This window comes from Rhipicephalus sanguineus, chromosome 4, assembly GCF_013339695.2.
Source record: "Rhipicephalus sanguineus isolate Rsan-2018 chromosome 4, BIME_Rsan_1.4, whole genome shotgun sequence".
Taxonomy (NCBI): domain Eukaryota; kingdom Metazoa; phylum Arthropoda; class Arachnida; order Ixodida; family Ixodidae; genus Rhipicephalus; species Rhipicephalus sanguineus.
In genome coordinates, this window is record NC_051179.1 from 182,880,233 (window position 1) to 182,893,785 (window position 13,553).

Below are 13,553 nucleotides of genomic sequence, written 5' to 3' on the forward strand. Positions count from 1 at the left end.
CGCTATGGGAGTGGCTGTATACCGTCGGGGGAAATGTTATGCCCAAGGTGTGCTATCGTGGACAGACCGAACTGCCACGTCTCGCGGTTTAAGCGAAACCCCGCCTCGTGAAGTCTGTGCAGTACTTCGTCTGCATCGCGCAGGTGTTCAGTGGGGCCAATGACAAGGATGTCATCTAAATAGACCGCGCAGGCTCGGTTCGTCAGAAAGCCTAGTACTGAATTCATCGCGGGCTGAAATGTTCCAGGGGTCATTCTCAGCCCACACGGCATGTGATTGAATTCAGATAAGCCTGACGGAGTGCGGAAGGCTGTCTCGCGCTTATCCTCTTCAGCGACGTTAATCTGCCAGTACCATGCGCGTAAGTCTAGTGACGAGAATAATCTGCAGTGGCGAACTGTATCAGTGATGTAGCCGATGCGGGGCAGTTACTACGAGTCAGGCTTCGTACACTTGTTGAGCTGCCTTTATTCTACGCAGAACCGCATGGACCCGTTTTTTCCGCATGAGCATGACAGGCGTTGCCCACGGAGAGCAGCTCGCGTACTTGTTCTGCGATGACTGCGTGCTTCTTATCAGCGTATCTTCTCAATGGTCAGCAAAGCTTCAATTTGGGCTAGTTAGTACGGCATAGCAATGTAGATGCTCTGAGTGAAGCACAGACGAGAATCGTAACAAGGGACTTTTCCCCAATCTCAAAAAGATTGGGAAAAAGCATGGTGCTAAAGTTGTTTTTCTCTGCCCCTTTGAAGCTTAAAGGCCTTTGCAAGCAAGTTAATGATTTACCCGAAACTACGCTCAAGAAAAAATGCACCATCAAACATGTAAACAAATATTTAGAGTGTGACGAGGGCATAGTCTACAAAATTCCGTTCACGTGCGGAAAATGCTATATTGGGCAGACTGGGCGTTGCATAAACACAATATTAAGAGAACATAGGTACGCCACAGAAATACTGCAGTCACCAGGGCGCTTAGCTACTCATTGCGCAAGATGCGGATGTGATCCCATTTTTAACCAAACGCAGACGTTGGCGCATTGCAGGTCTAAAAAAACACGCGAAATCATGGAGGCATTTTTCATGTTTAAATCACATAATCACGTGAGCTCTGCATCTATTGCCCTCAGTGAGGCAGCCTTTAACTTTATTGACAACCGCCAGATTAGTTAGGAATACACATGCGGAGCATGATAGCACCAAAATGACCTGATTCCATGAACACGTTGCAATATAGTCCTTGTTATCTTCAGTGTTTTTTGTGTACATCTTTGACGTGCTTTTGCGAAAATAAACAGTTGAAAGTTTGCGCACCACTAGTCATGTCCCTTGTTACGTTTCTCGTCTGTTTCACTCAGCGCATCTACATTGCTATGCCTTCTCAACGGCATGCATATCGGCGAGTGGTTCACCGCTGGTAATCGATGCGACAGCATCTTAGTGCCCGGGAGATATGCTGTAGTGTCGGCGAATACTGCTTTATGATAAGCCACTATAGAACTTGAGCTAAGCAGACTAGGCGGCTCACGTCTCGGCCTTGGCAGGGGTGACGAAGTTGTCTGGGTTGACGAAGGCCGGAGCTCTATATGGTCGCGGTCAATTGTGATCTGAATGTCGTCTGACAGTAGGAAATCTGTTCCGAGAGTCATGTCTGCAGGCTCGTCCTCAAAGACAAGAATGGCTGGGAGAAACTTTGTCTCTGCGGTCGTCCGGACATTGACGTCGAGCATACCCACTTGAGTCGCGCTGCCTCCTAGTACGCGGAGGGGAGGCTTGTAATAAACACACAGACCCATTGTAATAAACACAGACAACGCGCGGTTCCTGGGCCAGCGGTTGTATTATCTGTCCTTCTTCCTCCGCCTCGCTGTCCCTGTGAGCTCCTCGCGTAAACATTTGACCCCAGTGTCATTCACGATGGATGGATGGATGGACGGATGGATCATATCAGCCTGACTACTCCCATTGCAAAGAAAAGGCCTCTCCCATGTGCCACCAATTAACCCGGCCCTTTGCTTTGCGCTGCCGCGTTATCCCCACAACCTCTTAATCTCATTTGCCCACCTAACTTTCTGACACCCCTCCCCCCTCGCGCGTTCGCAGTCTTGGAATCGATTCAGTTACTCCCAATGACAAGCGGTTATATTGGCTACGCGCTACATGCCTTCGACTAAGATGTCTTTAAAACCCATTTGTTCCCTCACCACTATTCTCTCCTCTTGTGCCTTAAGGTTACACCTATCATTTTACTTTCCACTGTCCGCTGCGTCGTCATCAGTTTAAGTTGAACGCTTTTTGTAAGCCTCAATATTTCTGCTCAGTAAGTGAGTACCGGTAAGATGCAGCTGTTATATACCTTCTTCTTGAGTGATAGTGCTAAACTGCTATTGATTGATGATCTGAGAGTGCTTACCGAATGTGCTCCGTCTCATCCTTATTCTCATAGTTACTTCAGTCTCATGGTTCGGCTCCGCGGTTACTACCTGTTCTAAGTTTTACAAATTCCGGTGCCTGGCTACCTATCGGAAAGCGCTATCTTCTGAGACTGTTGCACATTACTTTAGCTTGCTGCATAATAATTTTCAGAACTACCGTTCTGCTTTATTTGTCCGATTCAGCAAAAATAAGTTGCAATTCGTCCCCTTTGTACTCATTATTGCAATGTCATCAGTGACTCGCCGGCAACTAAGGTATCTTTCATTGACTCGTATCTCTAACTCTTCCCGATTTAGGGCCCTGAAAACCACCCGTAAGCACGCGGTGAATAGCATTGGGTAGGTCGTGTCTCCCTGCCTTACACACTTCCTTATTAGGATTTTGTCGCTGTTTATATGGAGGACTATGATTGCTGTGGTGCCGCTGCCGATATCTTCCAGTATCTTTAAGTATGGTGCGTTGACGACCTGATTCCGTAGTGCCTACATCACTGGTGATATCTCGACTGAATTAAGTGCCTTCTCGTATATATAAAGGCTATAAATAGAGGTTGGTTATATTTCGCGCATTTCCTGTCACCTGATTGGTAGTGTAAGTGTGGTGTATTGTCGAGTAGCCTGTACGAAATCCTGCTCGGTCCTCTGGTTGATTGAATTCTAATGTACTAATTCCATTACCTACTATCTTTGCCAACAGCATGCAGACAAGGATCAGTAAGCTGATCGGCCTGTAGTTTTTCAAGTCCTTGAATTCCCCTTTTTTTATGGATTAAGATGATATCGGCGTTTTTCCAAAATTCTGGTACCCTTACCGTTAAGAGACGTTCCGTAACAGGGTGGCCAATTTATCTAACGCTATCTGTCCACCATCTTTCAACAGATCTGATGTTTTGTGATCCTCACCAGCGGCTTTGCCTCTTTGCATTCCACTTTTCAGGTAGATATATACATGTAGGGAGATAGAGATGTAGATAGATAGAAGTCCCTGAAACTTCGTAAAGTAGCGACATACGTGCATAAAAGCGCGCCTCCTCTCTTTTCTCTCTCCTCTGCCCTCTCCGAGGCTGACGCCGCGTCGGCATTGGCCAAGTGCCGTCACGTGGGACAGCGCGCAGCGTTCGTTCGTTTACAGTCGCTCGCGACTGTAACCGTCGCGACTCGAAGTGCGGGCTCGCTGGTTCTCAGCGCACGTGTTCTATGGATACGCACTTTCCATTCCGCGTGCGTTGTGCTCTGAGATACCTTGCACACAAGACCGACGTCGCGGTTGGTTGCCATGGTCTTCTGCTGCACTTTCGGATGCCGAAACAAATAAAGCCAAGGCAAAAACCGTCCGGGAAGCGCAACGAGTTGCGAAGGAAGGCTTGGTTACACAGAATCGGAAGATAGAACTTTCGGCCGACGTTTTTGACGCGACTGTGCTAGGTAAGTTGCTATCCTCCCACTATAAGTACTCGTCGAGGTTCGCGCAAATAGCTGCGCGCTATAACGCCGTAGACACGTCTCAGTTATTTGTGCAGTACGTCGCTATCCCCTCACAAGTTTTATTGCTGCTTCTGCGGGGTCTGTACTCAGTGTTTTTTTTTTTTTCAAGAATGTATGGTTAGGTTTTCTGCTTGACGTGATGCGCCTACTGGTTTGAGTTTGCGGTATTGGTTTGTGCGGCTAGCATGGCACGCTGACTACGGAGGCACGCCGACTGACGATCGAAAATGTGATTGCTAAACTTCCGAGATTCGGCGCAGTTCTTTTGAAGAAACAAAGCTGCAGTGTGAAAGCTCACATTAGGAGTGGTACTTTCTGTTTGTTTTTGTTGCGTGCTGGGTTGTTCTTGTTTTTTTTTTTTTCCTGAAGCAAAGCGCTTTCTCTGGCCCTTGTACGTCGACAGATCCGCCGGTCGACTTGCGATAGAAGGTAGGTAGACAAAGCGTGCGTTCCCAACTGAGTCGTAGGGTGCGTTCATCGTTTAGGAAGTTCACGTACACGTGTTATTTAGCGCGAAGGTTTACGTGCCATTTCGTGTGGAGGTTTATATCCGCGAGTGGCTTTCCGCCGCGGTGGAGTAGAGGTTATGGTGCTCGGCTGCGGACCCGAAGGTCGCGACCGACCGCGGCGGTCACATTTCGATGGAGACGAATAGCTTGAGGCCAGTGTGCCGTGCGATGACAATGCTCGTTAAAGAACATGAGATGGTAAAAATTTCCCAAGCCCTCCACTACGGCGTCTCTCATAATCATGTATTGGTATTGGGACGCAAAACCCCCAGATATTATTATCCGCGAGTGGAGCTCTCGCGAAGGAAACGTTTACCGTGGCAGCTGGCTAGATTATTCTTTCGCTTGCTCGTTCATTCAGCCGCGAGTATAGTTCGCATGTCAAGTACGTCTACGAGGCGCACTTGCGCACTATGGTTGTTGCATCTAATCTCTTAACAAATCGACCAACGCTGTCTAAATATATCAACAGGAAATGATGTACGCCTTCTAGCGATTCTTCTTTCAATGAAGCTCCGAGTTGCTGCTTGAACTGACAGTCATTTTCTTCATAAATAGTAGTCACCACTCTTTAACTAGCATAGTGACGCCAACACCCATTGTCCATGTGTTTCTTGCACTCTAAAAACTGTCCGTACCCTTTGTGGAGTCTTCTTGCCCCTCACCAACAACCGTCGTCTGGCTACTTTGCGCTTCCATTCCTTGAAAACTCGGCGCTCGCCGCTTTCCTATCAATGTGCTGTTTAATAACACGCACGCCATTCGTGCCTGGAAGTACGGCGCGCCCGGCGATAATGCAAGGAAAGACACGCGAAATTCATAATTATTGTTTCGGGACAGGAATACGCCTCATAGCACGGAGATTTGGCGAAAAAGAAAAAAAAACAAGCGAGCCAAATGCTAGATATCGTTTTGTGGGAAAGAGATGCCTCAAATACGCCCCCTTTTGTACTGCAGTGTACAGTGCTACATAACACAGGCAGGCACAGCGGCGTTAACTATATTCACCCAACCGATACTTCGGAACGGCTACCTCTAGTGCGTACTGGCAGCCTCAGTGCGTCATTGCTATGCGCGACGAATTCGCCTCGCGAGGACGACGTATACAATGTATAAGTTTCAGAAGGCTTCATATAAAGCGGGACATTAACGTTCAACATTACGTATGTCCTTTACAAACGTATCCTAACATCTCCTAAACAAAATATAATTAAAAAAAAGGATACCAAGAGCTAGACGGCTAGTGCGAATGCTTAAAGCGCGCCGCCTGGCAAGCGCGCGCTCTCTTTGCGAAGCGTCGTCTGCTACGCGGGAGCAAGGTAGGTGGCGCCATGCTCGAAAAGAGAGTGCGAAGGAGAGAACGAGGAACGCGAGCGGAGGAGGAAAGTGTCGCTACTTTACGATCTTTCAGGGGCTTTAGATAGAAGTGGTTAAAGTTTTTTTTCATTAAGAAATGGTTCTCATTTCATGAACTGTGCGCTTGGGCTTCTCTACTGCCAAAGGAGTATTTGCGCCCGTGCGCTCAGCTGCTGACCCACCTTCACCGAGTGGTATGGTCGAGTTTTTTAAGAACAGACCATTATCGAGTTCCGCGACTTTTCTATGTATTATCTCATTGTGTAACGGCCGATTCTGTGTGGTATAGCCTGGTCCTTAAATATTTAGTTCTAAAAGACCTGAAGGATACTCTGTACAAGTAATAAAGTGTTTAGTTCTTAAAGCTATGCAGCGCAAAATGCTTGATGTTCTAGGCAGCATAGCTGTAAAAAAAATGGATAAATCAATTCTAAAAATTTTCTAATACCAAAAGCGCCACTTTTAGCGAAGATGCTTGATAAAGGAGAAAACATGCAAAAAGAAAATAACGTGGAGACACCGCCTCTATGTTCCCACAACAGCTGGCCGGACGTCGGATTCTGATGGCGTCTGCCGGCGTCTACGTGCCCTCTAGCGGGCACAAGTTTTTAACTTCAGAAATTAAAAAAAATCATTGAACCAATGTGGCCAGAATGAAAAAAATAAAGAAATCCTGCGCTCATGTCGCTCTTGTGTAGGTCTTGGTATAGGCCATAGTCTTGCTCTTAACGCAGCTCCACTAGCGTGAAACTTGAGGAACTACGTAGCACGGGCAACCCAGCGATTCGCTTTGCGCTTGCCAACGCCTCGACAATGGCGCGCTTGCGGAGGTGGTCCCGACCTCACATGCGCGGCGCGGGTATCAGGTGCATGTTTCAGAAGCGTTTCAGGTAAATAATTTCAGGTAAATAATTGTGATTATTGCTTGTACAGTGAACTGGGCTGAATGGTACTGGTTCAATGTTACAGCTCGACAAGAACCAGGAAAAGCTAAGGCACGCACGCGATGGGACACTGGTTGACAGCGCTGTGTCCCATCGTGTGTGTTCCTTAAGCTTCCCAGGTTATTGTCACGTTGTAGCATAAAGATTAAAACTTGGTTATTTATGCCATTTATATGATTTTGAATTGTTAGCTTCTTTTGCAGTCGACTTGAGCATTGTTAGCCTTATGTTAGGCCTGTAGTGACCACTGCGTGTCCATGCGAAATGAGACGATGGATGGAGGACAATCCGGGCCCCTAAAGTAATACGCACTTAAAGCACATGCCCGTCCAGTGGCTTTTTGCGAAGCAGCATCAGCCTGCATAAGGTTCCTCAATAGAAATGTCGTTCGTAACATTATAGAGGCACATCTAAATGAACCTGACTTAATTGCAGTCTCTGAACAACGACATCATAATTAGGGACTTCTGCTATGTTAGCATACATTGTCGGGGCAGTTAGTGTTCGACTATGTGCTTGTCATCCAGGCGCGTACATTCCTTGTAGTGATTCAAATATTGATGACTTATAATTCTGTAATAATTTGCCTTGCGCTGTGGCTTGGCAGCAAACATGCAGGTGTAACGCGAGTCGTCGGGCACTTAAAACACCTGAGTTTTCATAATTATAGAGGTGCCTCAAAATTGGCGATCCAATAATGCAACATTTCGTCTTGTATGCGCAGCACCTTCACCATGCTCACTCCAACACTTATGGTCGCTGACCCCCTGCTGCTGAAAGAAATCATGATCAAGAATTTTGGCTCATTTCCCAATACAGAGGTGAGTAATATTGCTGAATTCCTGAAGTCATTCTCTATTCTTAGATTATACTTAGTTGGAATTAAGCAGTAGGGTAATGTTTATTTCCCCGTGATCTTTCAGGGAGGGATCACACCAAAGTATCAATCAATAATTATTCAAGATATCACCAAAAATTCATTGCGGCAACAGCATTCTCTTTGAAAAATAAATGCCAAACTTTCAATCGTGTTGAATACCAGGACTTGACCACGATGGGATGTATATTTCAGTAGTGCAGGCTATAATAAGAATCACTGTTTCGCTGCGATTGCTAATTCCTTGAATTATGACGAATATTATTGAGACTTGGAACACTTCGGTTACTATTCTCTATAGCGAAAGGGAAAATTGGCATTCGCCCGTCTCTAGCGCAAAGCTACGAAGCAATCTTATGGAATTGGAAGGAGGACCACTTCATATACGTGTTCGTCCCGAGTACAACGCCCAATGGAGGACAAATGTTTGGTGCATTAGAAAGGCCTGTTTCGTAATTAATCCGTGTGGATTTGCTTGTGACTTTTTGCTGCGAACTGGTTCATTTATTCATTTATTCATAATACCTCAAAGGTCCCACATGGGACATTACATGAGGGGTGGGCGAACGAAAAAACTGGCGGGTCAGGTTAGGTTTCATGTCTTGAAAGATGGTCTTCAATGGCAGCTTTGAATTGAGCAATGTCGGTGATGAGGGCGATATTGGATGGAAGGGCATTCCATTCTCCGGCAGTATGCAGGAAAAATGAACGTTGGTAGGTGGTCGTATGTGCACGTGGTAGATATACAGCATTTTGGTGCGAGTGGCGAGAGGAACGATGTGCAGGAATGATGATTTGGTTTCCCGGAGGCAGCGAATGGAAAAACCTAAAAAATAATATTAGACGAGCAGTCTTGCGGCGAGAAGAAAGTGAGGGGAGGCAGAGCTGGGATTTTAGGGCGGATACACTTGATCTGTAGGAATAATCGGAAAGAATGAACCTGGCAGCACGGTTCTGGACTGATTCAAGGGAATTGTTTATATTAACTTGGTGATTGTCATAAATAGCAGAGGCATATTCTAGTTTGGATCGAATCAACGTTTTATATGCAAGTAGTTTGACTGCAGGGGATGCTGATGATAGGTTACGGCGTAGATAACCTAATAGGCGATTGCAGGAATTAGTTAGTTGGAGAATATGATGGGCCCAGGACAGATCACTAGATATATGTACTCCTAGGTATTTAAATGTCTTGCATTGGGTTAATGTGTTGTTGTTGAGAGAGTAAGAAGGAGCTACATAGTTACGGCGACGATGAAAGGACACGTGGGAGCACTTACTGACGTTGAGGGACATGTACCATTGGTTGCACCACGCCTGGATTTTAAGGAGGTCATCCTGGAGAGAGGAAGAGTCTATGGAATTTGTTATTGGACGATACAGAACACAGTCATCTGCAAAAAGGCGTATATTAGATGATACATTAACAGGAAGGTCATTAATATATATGAGAAAGAGTAGCGGTCCAAGTACGGAGCCTTGCGGCACACCAGATAAAACAGGAGATGGAGACGAGGAAAATGAGTTGGTGGAAACAAATTGAAGGCGATCAGTCAAGAATTCGCGTATCCAATTAACTGTGTCGGGGTGTAGGTTTAGGTGCGAAACTTTATGCATGAGAAGAATGTGCGATACTTTATCGAAGGCTTTTTCGAAGTCCAAAAAAAGAGCGTCGGTGGCGATGTTCAAATCCAGGTTAGAATGTACATCATGCAGGAATAATGCGAGCTGAGTATTGCAAGAGTGAGCTTTGCGAAACCCGTGCTGGTTAGGATGAAAGAAGTTGAGAGATGACAGAAAATTGGCAATGTGTGAATGTAGAATGTGCTCCATTAGTTTAGAACAAACGCTGGTGAAGGAAATAGGACGTAGTTGCTAGGATTTTGTACGGTCGCCCTTTTTAAAAATGGGGAATTATCTTACCAACTTTCCAGTCAGAGGGGATAGATCCAGTGCAGAGGGATTGCTGGAATATTAACCTTAGGAAGAGACTGGTGATGTGCTTGGTGTTTTTAATACCTTAGCGTTTATGCCATCAATGCCACACGAAGATGAATTTTTTAATGACTCAATAATTGTAACAATGCCGTTCGCGTCGAAAGTGATGTTTTCCATGGGGGGGTAATTAGACGGTGGCAAATGAGGAAGAATTTCGGGGCATGCATTAGTGAACACAGAACAGAAAGCAGTGTTTAGAGCATCAGCAGTCTCACATTCCGGAACAGGGCAGCCAGCACTGTCACGGAGAAAAACACTGCTAGACACCTGGGGATTAATGCATTGCCAGAAGCGTTTCGGGTTAGTGTGCAACATGGAGGGCAGCGTGGTTGAAAAAAAGCCACGTTTGGCGTCTGCGACGTGCTTCTCATACTGCTTGACCGCAGCGTGGTATTTCTGCCACTGAAAGTCAGATTGAGAGGAGTTAGCAGAACGAAAGAGACGTTTCTTTTTATTGTTCAGACGTTTTAGTGTTGTGTTAAACCACGGAGATTGTTTCCGTTCACTGATTGTTATGGTGGGAACGTATCTTTTAACTAGGCGCAGAAATTCAGATTTAAACAGCAACCAGTTGGTTTCAAGTGAACGGTGGTGAAAGTCCGCCTCAAAGTTATCATAAAAGGTTGTTAAATCTTGGGACATGCTGTTGTAGTCGCCCCTGTCATAAAGCGTGAGTGTTTTTTTTATTCTTGTTGGATCAAGTGAATGGCAACTTTCCGTAACCGTTTGAAAATCCTTCATCCAGCTTCAAAATTACGCAAAACTGGTTTTTCATAATGTCGGTTGCATAGGTGTCGTATGCCTATGCAACCGATTCTGTCTTGAAGCCACAATGTATTACTTATGTACAAAACGATAAAATAGTATAGTTACAACGGTTAAATACCTCGGCGTCCTTATAAATTCAAGACTAGCATGGACTGACCACATAGAACACATTACTTGTAAAGTGCAGAAGAAACTTGGCTTGCTGAAGCGACGTTTATATCTAGCCGACAGGGACACCAGGCTTCAAGCATACTATTTCCTTGTGCGCCCTTCACTGGAATATGCGTCAATCATTTGGCATCCCCACCATATCACTTTTACTAATCTACTGGAAGCCGTCCAGAATAAAGCAGCTCGATTCATCTTATCATCATACTCACGATTTCAAAGCGTTTCATCTTTGAAAGCAGAGCTTAATATGCCGCCGCTTGCTGTGCGGAGGCAATTTTCCAGATTATCCTTTTTCCATAGCCTGTATCACTCTACCACATCATTTGCCGCCACCTCATACTTCCAGTCGGACCAATCATGCTTTCAAAGTCAACCCTATCTTTGCCAGTACAGAAAAATCGAAAAATTCGCCTTTTACTTTATTGATAAAGGTATGGAATGAATTACCTTCCAGGATTCCTACAATAACTAAGCCTTTTTATATTATTTCAGCATTGCTAACCTATTTGGAACCCCGTGACTTTCATTAATAATTATGCTTTATTTGATATTCACTCTTTTTGTATTGCTTGCCTTGTTACTACGTTCTACTAATTTCTGTACTATAGCATTGTATTGACCGGCAATAATTCATTCTCTGTACAAAAATTGTGTTCTGTTTGTTTCCCCGCGTATGTAATGCCCCTTGGGGTACTCGAATAAATAAAAATACAGCTATACTTCGGACCCCACTTTCTATGCGACGCCGGACACCCCATTATTGGCACGTTTCATCTTCTCACCCGTCTTTATTTTGCGTTTCATATAAGTTTTCAGTTGATCATTTTTTATTCTGCCACCTGTTACTGACTTCATTGGCGTGGGCACGTTCCGCTTTAGGTGAATCCATATTTTAAATGCGAATGCATTTCCTAGTCGGGCTATGTCAGGCATCCGGCGTTGTCCGCGCGCCGGCAGGTGATCTCTCCGCTCTCTTTCCCATAGCAACAGCTGCGGGCGCGCGGGCTTATCCTCGCCCCTAGCAACCGGAGCATGTGGTGCGAGATAGTGTAGGAGAGGGTAGGTGCAGTGCTTCGCCGCTCCTTCTCTCGCCGTTCGCTCTCTCTCCTCCCTTCGCCCCATTCTCCCGTCCGCTCGCGCCTCATTCTCGACCGTTCGCTGGCTGGGCGCCTCTCAAGAACATCCGGAAATGTGTGCTCGAGACGCCGCTGTGAAACGCCAACGCCGAGCCGAGAACGCTGGCGCCCCACTCTCCCGTCCGCTCGCGCCTCACTCTCGACCGTTCGCTGGCTGGGCGCCTCTCAAGGCGATGGAAGAAGTCGGTGAAGGCGAATGTCTGACGGCAACGGTACGGAGTCTTTGTGGTGACCGTGTACGTCGCGCCCAACCTCACTCGTGACGCCGTTGCCGTGCAACTGGACGCGGCTATGGAAAGTGTGTGTGTGCGCTCCAAGGTATCTGACCCCGTCGTCTTGGTTGGTGACTAACGCGGACGTGAGAAAGAAGAGCGGCGAGCGGTTGGTGGAGTACATGCGGACAAAGTACTCTATGCAGTGTGCCTCCGCCGAGTCCGACAAGTGTCCGACTACCATTCACGAAAGTTGCACTGATCTCGCCTTTACCCGAAACTGTGACGTGCGCATGCTCCCTCAAGGACCCTTTGAGAAGACCCGTCAGGTACAATGACAACACAGACAGGTGCTGATGAATGTGTGGTTCGGTACAAATCCTCGTCTCGTCATTAATTTACGCCGTTAAAATTACTACGCCGTGTCCTCTTGGCGCAAGAAATGCATTAGCATTTCCTCACGATTCCCTTCGGTGAGGTGTGGGCATTTTTTTGCTAAATATTGGGACCTATGGGTAAAAATTGGTGTGTACGAATTTATGCAATGTGCATTACATGTTACATTGCAAAAGTTTAATAATATTGCTGTCTTTCAATCGCAGTGTGCTTCAACTTTCTGCCCGTTTTCCTGCTTTGTTTTTAAATGCGAAGCATTTGTTAGCAAACCTCAGGCACTTTGGGCGTTTCTATCTCTCTATCTATCTATATATATATATATATATATATATATATATATATATATATATATATATATATATATAAAGGAAAGCAGATGATTTTAAGGGCTCGTTTATCTTTGTTCGACACAATAATAATGAGAACTAACAGACAATAACGCCAAGGAAAGTATAGGGGGTGTTATCTGTAGTATTTACAATGTAAATGTGAAGAAAGTAAAGTGGACGAAAAGATGACTTGCCGCCGGCAGGGACCGAACCTGCGACCTTCGAATAACGCGTCCGATGCTCTACCACTGAGCTACGGCGGCGGTCATCCTCCCGTCCACTTTCTGGGGTATATGTGTTGATTTAAACCAAGGAGTGTTAGTCAGCGCCAATCGCAGCCATGGCGGCGAGTGTGGAACACTCTTTTTTTGCTTGTTGGCGTCACGTAGCACGTGATCTCTTTACGAGCTGGCAGCTGACCAATAATCCCTCGCATACTACCTGAAGGCATTAAGTCTGCCAGGACGAGACCCTCGCTATGAATGAGGGAAAGTAGATGATTTTTAAGGGCTCGTTTATCTTTGTTAGACACAATATTAATGAGAACTAACAGACAATAACGCCAAGGAAAGTATAGGGGGTGTTATCTGTAGTATTTACATTATAAATGTGAAGAAAGTAAAGTGGACGAAAAGATGACTTGCCGCCGGCAGGGACCGAACCTGCGACCTTCGAATAACGCGTCCGGTGCTCTACCTTGGCGTTATTGTCTGTTAGTTCTCATATATCTGTCTGTCTGTCTGTCTGTCTGTCTGTCTGTCTCCGCTTACGACTTTGTGCTCTCATGGCCGTTTCGTTAATGTTCGTCAATGGAATGTAGACCTAAACTAGTTTGGCATAACATGACTATGAAGAACATAGATGACATGTCATCACATGAAAATCATAATATGCATGTCATTAACGGCATGATTTACATGCCACGGTCTTGGTAATCA

At 45.8% G+C, this 13,553-nt stretch overlaps 1 protein-coding gene across 1 annotated transcript in view; it reads left to right on the forward strand.

The window, feature by feature from the left end:
- Positions 1-13,553, forward strand: part of LOC119390949 (cytochrome P450 3A16) — a 153,541-nt gene that overhangs the window by 45,591 nt on the left and 94,397 nt on the right. The window contains exon 4 of the mRNA XM_037658660.2: positions 7,453-7,549. Within this exon, the coding sequence (XP_037514588.1) occupies positions 7,453-7,549 (97 nt within the window). The remainder of the gene's footprint in view (positions 1-7,452; positions 7,550-13,553) is intronic.